The sequence below is a fragment of the Chrysemys picta genome, unplaced genomic scaffold (assembly GCF_011386835.1).
Source record: "Chrysemys picta bellii isolate R12L10 unplaced genomic scaffold, ASM1138683v2 scaf1338, whole genome shotgun sequence".
Taxonomy (NCBI): Eukaryota; Metazoa; Chordata; order Testudines; family Emydidae; genus Chrysemys; species Chrysemys picta.
The window spans coordinates 8,173-17,209 of record NW_027054045.1 but is presented as its reverse complement, the minus strand read 5'-3'; the positions used below and the strand labels follow the sequence as shown (position 1 = coordinate 17,209).

At 48.7% G+C, this 9,037-nt stretch overlaps 1 protein-coding gene across 1 annotated transcript; it reads right to left on the bottom strand.

The window, feature by feature from the left end:
- Nucleotides 1-239: 239 nt before the first annotated feature.
- LOC135972155 (zinc finger protein RFP-like) lies at nt 240-7,593 on the bottom strand. Its single transcript, XM_065580026.1, has 5 exons — nt 6,698-7,593; nt 3,460-3,555; nt 2,678-2,908; nt 2,341-2,363; nt 240-1,667 (listed from the first exon to the last, which is right to left on the bottom strand). The coding sequence occupies exons 1-5, from the start codon at nt 7,112-7,114 to the stop codon at nt 1,397-1,399; spliced, it is 1,038 nt and encodes a 345-aa protein (XP_065436098.1). The 5' UTR covers nt 7,115-7,593; the 3' UTR covers nt 240-1,396.
- Between the last annotated feature and the right edge of the window lie 1,444 nt (nt 7,594-9,037).

Genomic DNA, 9,037 nt, shown 5'->3' with positions numbered 1-9,037 from the left:
GTTGGCTCCATGGGCCAGATTCACCCCGGTACTGACAAAAGGAGAGAGGGGGAGGGGCCATTTGTGACTCTGCTGTTCCGTGGCTGCAGGGGCCGGTGCAGACCTTGGCACAGGCTGAGGAAGTTCTGAAGCAGCCAGAGTTACAGCCCGATGACAATGGCCCCCAGGTGTCTTGCCCAGTGTGCAGAGTGTCAGAGGCCCAGCTTTACACTGCCCACATCCGTCTGTCCCTCGTCCCTCGTCCACCCCCTCCCTCTTCCACCCGCCCTCACCCCCCCACCCCATTCCCAGCCCTCTCAGGAACATGCCTTGTGCCTGCAGCTGCTGGGGAGGAGGCACGCAAGGCTCCTGGGCTGGAGGGATCCCTCACCATGGGGGAGGGGTTTTCTCCTTCCCCGCAGCCCATTTGGACCAGACTAGCTGCCCTACGGGACCAGAGCCCAGTGATGGGCTGAGTCCAGTTCTAACAAATGGCCTTTAATTTAGGGTCTAGAGTTTGGGTGCCGAGCTTTAGGTACCTGGGGCCTGGTTCTCAGAGGGGTTGGGCACCTGCAGCTCCCACCGACTCCACCTGCAGCTGTGGAGGCTGCACGGCTCTGGAGCACCTGCCCTGCAGCTCTCTCGTTGGGACTGAAACTCAGGTGCCCCAAATTAGGCTGTTTTGCTAAATTTGTGCCTGAATGCTGTGACCTTTGGTAAGTCATGAATTAATGGGAGACATCCTGACACCTGGGCACTGCTATGTCTGCTCCGTTTGTCTGCTTTCCACTAGTTATTATGTTCAGTATTAAGAATTGGTTCAAGGGTCATTTCTTATGCAGCAGTTTGGACAGACGGAGATTGTGCGTTCACACTGACTGAATCGCTTTGGCCTGGTGAGTAGTTTGCTTGACATAAGGGAAATGTTGCCTTATGTGACTTTGTTATTAAGTGATGTGTTCATAAGTTCCTGTGTGGGGCAAAGATGTTTTGATCATACCATGTGCTTAAAGACAACAGACACCCAAAATGTACTGCCAAGGACCAGTTAGCAAAGTCCACAACCCCTATGCAGAGAAAAGAGAACAGCGACATGAAAATAGCTTGGACAGGAAAAGTCCCGCCAATTAAAAAGTTAATGTACGTGTAGTGTATGAGTTATAAGAAGTACTTAATATTTATAACCCTCAAAGGTGATTGGAAAAGAAGTAAGAAATATATAATCGGGATGTGCATAATATGTCACAAGTTGTAAGAGGTAATTGGCGCATCATAGGAGAAATCCCCTGTGACCCGCCGATGCCCCAGGAGAAGGTAACTGGGCAGTATTTCTTTTGGTATGTCTGTCATTTCCTACTCACTCTAATAGTAATTGTAATGGGAAGGCAGGTAAAATAAAGGTTTGAATTAATCAACCTCAGTGATTTGAACCCCAAGTGTGTGGCATTTTCACCCAACAATGAAAGAGAAGCATAATCTGATTTTGAACCAATTGGCCAGAGCCATTCTCCTCCCCCAGTCTCAGAGGCACATCCCAATTTCCCTGTCTAGAGCCCTTCTTGGTACCTTTGATCTTCCTCAGAGTATTCACTAGAACAACAGTTTTCTGTGAGAATTCACTGAGTCTCACTTTCAATTTAGGAGAAATCTTCAGTGGCTGCTGGAACTTCCTCCTCTCATTCTTACAGCTGGAGAGAAAAAAAATTCACATGGATAGATTTCATTTAGTGACGCATTATAAGTTGTTGGTAGTGAGTCACTGTTCTCAGGGGCCTAGAGTTAGAATTCCTCTACTTCTGCAGCCTTAATGCAGGCAGAACACAAGCCATGGCTGTGCAACCTTCCTCCCAAAGGTCCAGCCCTGGGGATAAAAGGGAAGTGAGTCTCCATGCTCTGAGGGACAGGAGGTTCCCAGGTGAAGTGCTGTAGAAATCCGCCCACTAGGAACTAGACTGAGACACCAACTCCCCCCTCTCCAGCTTATTCCACACAGGTCTCCAAACAGTCCTCAGGTGGGCAAGATTCTTGATCACTGCTGGCCTGGGCTGAATGCTAACTAGGGCCCCAGCAGAGAAAGGCCCATATTCCATCCCCACAATCCTGAGGCAGCCAGTCCACCAGGGATGTGACATTGCTAGAATATAATGTAGGTCAGTCTTTCCCACTCAATGGGTAATTCCAGAGTCTTCGATAAAACGGTGAGAATGTCAGGGTTAAATGGATCAGAGAGATTTGTATTTAAAATGTGACCTTCCGCACACATTTTGCTGTAGTACCCTGGGGAGATGTAGTGATAACTGCACTTCCAAGGTCTTTCCCAGCATTGTGAAGTGTGAGGGGGAGTGGGAGAGACACACATACCTGCTCAAGGTGCTTCTGATGTCCTAGAGGAGAGAGAGAGGGAAAGAATTTCAGTCCCACCTGACACACACTTAATTTTCCAAGGAAGGAATTTTGAAATATGAGGAAGAGAGGCTCTGCCCTATCAACATTGACATATATTCATTGAGGTAATGGCGCTTTTGTCCCTCTTATTATTTATGTGTCTGTGACTCTGCAATGACCAATAATCATTCACATTTCAGGAAGGCACACACCGAGTTACCTGTGACCTCTGACTGATAGACTCTCATGCCCATGTTTTAGGAGCTGTCTTGTCCCTGTCATGGGATTTGGTGTATTCCTAACTCAGTCTCACCTGCAGGAATTCACTTGCTGGCTTCTGATACTTCCCCTCCAGCTCGCTGATCAACTCACTGAGATAGGAAATCTCCTCAGAGAGTTTGGTGATTTTTTCATTCTGTATCTTCACAAACACCTTGTCCAATTTTTCCAGCTGGGCCAGCAGGAGTCGCTCTTGTTCCTCCAGGAACTGCCGCAGTTGCTGAAATTCAGACACAATTTTCTGCCTCTCCTTTTCTATCTGTTTCTGTAAAGCAACAGGGAAAGTGCTGGTCAGGGACATGGCGGCAGCTGGGGGTCCTTCCATGGAGTGCTGAGTGTGCAGAAGGTAGAACTTCTTTGCAAACCCTAAAATTTCTGACACTTGACTCTCCCCTGTGGTCACTTGGAAGAATTTTCTCTCATATCTTTTTCATTTCTCAATAGTGTGTCTGAAAAGGGAAGTTTCCATATCTGACGTGCTTAGGACATTGTGTTATCAATGGCCTCTGGGAATAGAGACTCAGAGCAGCAGGAGGCAGGACTCAGCATTACACTGAGAGAAGTTCCAGGGGGAAAAGAGAAGCAAATAATTCAACAATGCAAGAAATGAGGCAGACACAGTGAAAGCCACAAGGGCTATAAATTAACTCATTCACTGACATGAAAGCTTAGATTTTGCCCATGAACCTAACCAGAAAACCCATGATCATGGAGAAACATGACAAGCCCACGTTCACCAAGGCTAATGAGGAATCTGCATCCAAACAGACCACCCCCACTGCAAGTCTCTGCAGATTACTAACAACAGGCACCTACCAGATACTCCTGGCATGTCTCTTCTCCAGTCTCTTTAAATCCCAGCAGCTTTTCTCTGTCTTCCGTCAGAGTCTTCAAATGGGCCTCGATTTTTCCCTGTAGACACAGAGATGATTTGGGAGGTTTTATTTGGAGGGCTGAGAGGGGTGTGTAAGGGGATATTTTTTCCACCCAAACCCAAGGTGACTGTTGGTCCTAATCGGTTGATGACACCAGGGCCACCAAAGAAATGAAACCTGACAATGAAGACTGGGAGTGTGTGATATTCAGGCTTTTTACGAAATCAGGTTCAGTCTTTTTAGGAATTAGAGAAAGACCAATTATCCAAGCTTGATTGGTCTTTATTAATTAATTACTAGTAAAGCACAGAACAGGAAACGGGGGTCACATGATGGTGAATCAATTAATATGGTTTTCAGAAAATTAACAAAGTGATACAAACCCCAGAAAGTGCCAGGGCTCAAAAGATGGGCTGGGATTCTCCAAGCTGCCCAACTCCCAATTGAATTTCAGCCTTGACGCTCTGGGGATTGCACTGGTTGGACAGACCTGGTCTGAGCATGAAGGCCAAACCCCATTAGATAAGTTGATTTTTGGTAAGAAGAGTTTGAGTTTGCCGTAGTGCTGTCCTGAATGCTTTTAGTAGAAATGCCTTCTGGGTAGCTACCCCTAGAATCCCACTCCCTAGTAAAGGTCACAGAAGCAGTGGATTCTGGGAGATTTGAAAATGCTGCATTGTGGAACTGATGGAACCACTTTGGCTGGTCCTTTCCCACGTACACAATAAAGCAGATGAATGACACCGCTGAGCACCGCCCAAAGGTTAGTTCTGCTGCAATCAAGTCTAATCCTAGTGGTATTTGGAATGAGCCTGCACTCTCTAGAGCCAATTTGTGTGTGGACTCAAAGTGCTTGGGGTCTTCACAGCATTTAACCAAGTGATCCCCTCTAGTGCAGGCCGGCATCTGAGTTTAACCCCTCATGGAACAACACAGGAATTCAGAATCCCAGTGAGAAACCTCCTCTCCCTGCTGGGCTCCCCTGGGAACTTTATTGAGGCATCTTTCCCTCCTAACGGCTGCACTTCATCACTGCTCGGTGCGGCCATGCTAGGGTCAGGGCCGGCTTTAGGAAGTGCGGGGCCCAATTCGAACATTTTCGGCAGGGCCCCGGCAGGGATGACTTAAAAAAAAAATGTTAAAAAAAAGCCTTTCATTTCTTAGCAACCAGTTCCCTATAAAAAGCTTTGATTTAAGAGATGTGCCACAGTATGCATATTTTGTACCAATAGGGTTACCATACATCCGTATTTTCCTCCCAGATGGCGATTTAAGAACCAAAAAGCCTGACATGTCTGGAAAAATACGGATGGATGTTAACCCTACCTAAAGTTCTTTTTTGAAAAGATGGGCCTGAACTCGAAATGAGCTCCGTTTCACATGTGGGTCCTTGGGTGACCAGACGTCCCGATAAAATCGGGACCGTCCCGATATTTAGGTATTTGTCCCGCGTCCCGATTGATCTTCGGTCGGGATGCTGCACTCAGCTTTTTTTTTTTTCTTTTCCCCCTCTGCCGGCTGTTCTCGGCTTTTTTTTTTTTTTTTTTTTTTTTTTTTTGTCTCCTCTGACCGCTGGCAGCACTCAGCTGTTCTCGGTTGGTTTTTTCCCCCCTCTCCTGAAAACCCACCCCCCATCCTGATTTTTCACACTTGCTGTCTGGTCACCCTAGGGTGTGCACATGTGTGGGTCCCAGCTGCTCCCTGCCCCCCTCATTGAAGCAGGTGTGCAGGATTACTGCCCTGGGAACTGCAGGGCACCACTGGACATGGGGCTGGCTGGAGTCAGGGCAGGGGCTGGCTGGAGACAGGGAAGGGCGTGTGGGGCTGGCTGCAGGCAGGGGCTGGTGCGGGCAGGGCAGGGGGTGCGGGGCTGGAGACAGGGCAGGGGATGAGCAGCTGGCTGGAGAGGGGCTGGCTGCAGGCAGGGGGTGCAGGGCTGGCTGTAGACGGGCTGGTGCAGGAAGGCCAGGGGGTGCCGGGCTGGTGTGGGCAGGGGGTGCAGCAGGGGCTGGCTGCGGGCAGGGGTGCAGGTACAGGGGTACAGCCCACCCTGTACGGTGAGTGCGCCCTTCTCCTTCCTCCCCCACCGGGATAGCAGCAGCAGCCCGGGGCTCGGGGGCTATTTAAAGGGCCCGAGGCATCCCTGCTTCTACCGCCCCAGCCCTTTAAATAGCCGCGGGAACCCTGGGGAAGTGGTGGGGCTCCAGTGGCTATTTAAAGGGCCGGGGCGGTAGAGGCAGCGGGAGCCCCAGACTTTTTAAACAGCCCCAAGATCCCCGCAGCCCTACCCCAGGGCTCCAGCAGTGGGGCTCTGGTGGCAATTTAAAGGGCCTGGGGCTCCAGCCCCTGCTGGGAACCCCAGGCCCTTTAAATTGCCCCCTGGTGAAGCTGGACCACCCTGGTACAGCGCACCTGCCGGTATACCGTACTGGGGCTTGGGCGCGGGGCCCGATTCAGGGGAATTGGTTGAATTGGCCTAAAGCCGTCCCCGGCTAGGGTGACAGCATGGCCTAGAGGTTTGGGCACTAGACTGGGCCTTGGGATACCTCAGTTGTATTCCCAACTCTGCCACTGACCTGCTGTGTGACCTTGAACAAGTCACTGCCCTCTCTGCACCTCAGTTTCTCTTCACACCATTTGTCTGTCTTATCTACTTAGTCTGCAACCTGCTCAGGGGAGAGATTGTCCCTCAGTATGTTTTGGGCATGGCACAGATCTCATTTCAGGGGTGAAGGGGCTGCTGTGATCCAAATAAAAACAACATTTATAAACTCAATGATAGAAATGAATAATAACAACAGCTTGTAACTTCCCCTTCTCCAGTCTGAAAACAGCACTCTCACCTAGACCGGCCTGCAGCTGTTGTGATTTAAGCCTCACAGCTTCTGTTCCACAAAAAGTTCCCTTATTTCGCATGTGGAAACTGGGTTTGACAAGGATTCAGCTTTTCACATAAAAGTTTCCCATATCAGGTATCTTTAAAGTTTTTTTTTTTTTTTTTTTTTTGCCTTTCTTGCCACTCTGCAAAATCATTTATATTTTAATAGAATCTCCCATACAGTGAAGGCTTTGCAGAGCTGCCTGATGCAGGTACACTTGTGACAGACAACTTGTAGTGAAATTAACCTGTAATTAAAATCCAAAGTTATTGCCCATTAAACTTGACAGCAATTCCCTACCTTGTACTCCTGGGCAGCCTCCTCTATGGGAACCACCTTGTGAGCTCTGTGAGCCCGGGATCTGTTGCAAATCACACAGATGGGGGTTTGGTCCCTTTCACAGAACAGTTTCAGAGCCTCCTGGTGTCTGTCACACACCCCGTCCCCTCCTGTTCCCTTTGCTGCCTGTAAACTCAGCCCTTTGGCGATTTCTACCATGTTTGCCAGCTGCCTGTTGGGCCTGAGGTTTCCCTGTTGCACAGTTTCTCTGCACTGAGGGCAGGAGGTGGCTGTGTCGGATCCCTCCCAGCACTGGGCGATGCAGGCTCGGCAGAAATTGTGCCCACACTCTATAATCACTGGGTCCTTAAAATACTCCAGACAGATGGGGCATGTAGCTTCCTCCTGGGGACTTTCCACAGGGTTTTCTGCAGCCATGGCTCCCTCTGGACAGAAGAACAAGATAAGTTTCTGTTTCCTGGGCTCAGAAATATGCCCCGCCTGCAGCAGCAGCAGCAATTGGGTGTTTTCTTTCCTGGAACTGACTCAGGCTGTTTGGGGAGCTGGAGCCAGGTCACTGGTAACATTCAGGCTCTGGTGAGAAATGTCCCCATAAGGCTCCGATCCTGCAATCAGCCCCCTGGGCTGGGCTGGGGGCGGGGGGTGGGCAGCTGTCACTGCGGCTTCACATGGACATCAACTTCTCCTTGTCCTGATAAGCTTACAGAACTGCGGGCATAGGCACCGACTCCATGGGTGCTCCGGGACTTGAGCACCCACCGGGACAAATGGGCAGCTCACTGCCCCAGCTCACCTCTGCCTCCTCCCCTGAGTGCATCCTGCTTCTCCCCACTCCCTCCCAGTGCTTGCGCCGTGAAGCAACTGTTTCACACGGGAAGCCTGGGAGGGAGGGGTGAGGAGGGAGAATGCGGCACACTTGGGGAGGAGGTGGGGCTGGAACAGGGATTTGGGGAGGGGTCCTATAGGGCCAGGGAGGGGTGGAGTTTGGGAGGGGCCTTTGGGGAAGGGGTGGAGTCCGGTGGGGGAATAGGGGTGCGTGCACCCACCGGCACCCAGAAAAGTTGGTACCTGTGACTGCGTGTCTAAGGAGTGATATTTAGGCTTTGCAGAATTCATTTGACTTAATATGTAATTCTGACCGATAAAATTAATATTTATTTGTAAGATTTTTTTTATGTATCTATTTAAACTTTCACAGTTTCAGCTTTTATCGATATTATTGTTCACAGTTGTGAGAAATTGGAGTCAGACAATAATTATTTTATGACAGTAGACACGGAGATTGAAAAACTTAAAAAGTGTAACTGTTGAAACACAAATCATCAACATCACAGGTCAAAACATACGAAGTAAATCTCCTGAAATCAAACTCTAGTAAGTTCTCAAGCAGCATTTTTCTTACTATGCCTATTTCACTTATCAATGGAAATATTTTTCCATGGTTTGTGTGTGTACAGTGAAATCAGCATTTACTGACATCGACTGATAAAGTCTAATCCTTCCAAGTCTAGGGATATTCAATTCACAGGCCAAAAACTTGGTTAAGCTGGAATCAATGTGTCAAAGGCCTGATTCTGACATATGGTGAGGCAGATCTGCCTCTGTGTAAAGCAGACGCAGTGTCAAAAGTATTGCCAACATTCATGATTTTATAATGAGTCTCATGGAAATAAGAATGGCTATACTGGGTCAGTATAGTTCATCTAGCCCAGGATCCTGTCTTCTGACATTGGCCAATGCCAGGTTCCCCAGAAGGAATGAACAGAACAGGTGGTCATCAAGTGATCCATCCCTGTCATTAATTCCGAGCTTATGGCAAACAGAGGCTAGGGACACTTCAGAGAATGGTTTTGCCTGATATTTGGTGTATTTGTTAAAGCCCCAGCTCCTAGAAGCATGTGACGAAGTGAGACTCTTGGCTTTTGTTTCCTAAACAAAGGAAGTTTCTGGTTCTCTTCGTTGCAGAGAAAAACATGACAATGTGATCCGAGTGCAGCCTAAACGTCTGAGAAGCCAGACGGCAACTAGAAAGAACCCAACATTTATTATGAACTATTATTTTTAAGACTCATGGTTTTTACGGCAATCTCATCATTTCAGGGGTTCTGACTAATGATTTTTTAGAAGCTTGGAGTTGGCAATACTGTGAGAATTCAGGCCTTAACTCTCTATTCACTACCCATGGAAAGCCCCCTAATTTAATGCCATCATTTATCTAAAACAGCACAGTCAACAGAAAGGGAAATAGACAGAGAGGGCAAGGTGGGGGAATGCACATATGGCCGGGTTGTGGGCCAAGCAGCAAATGAGCACAGGCCCTCCTGGAGTAAGGTTGAAGTA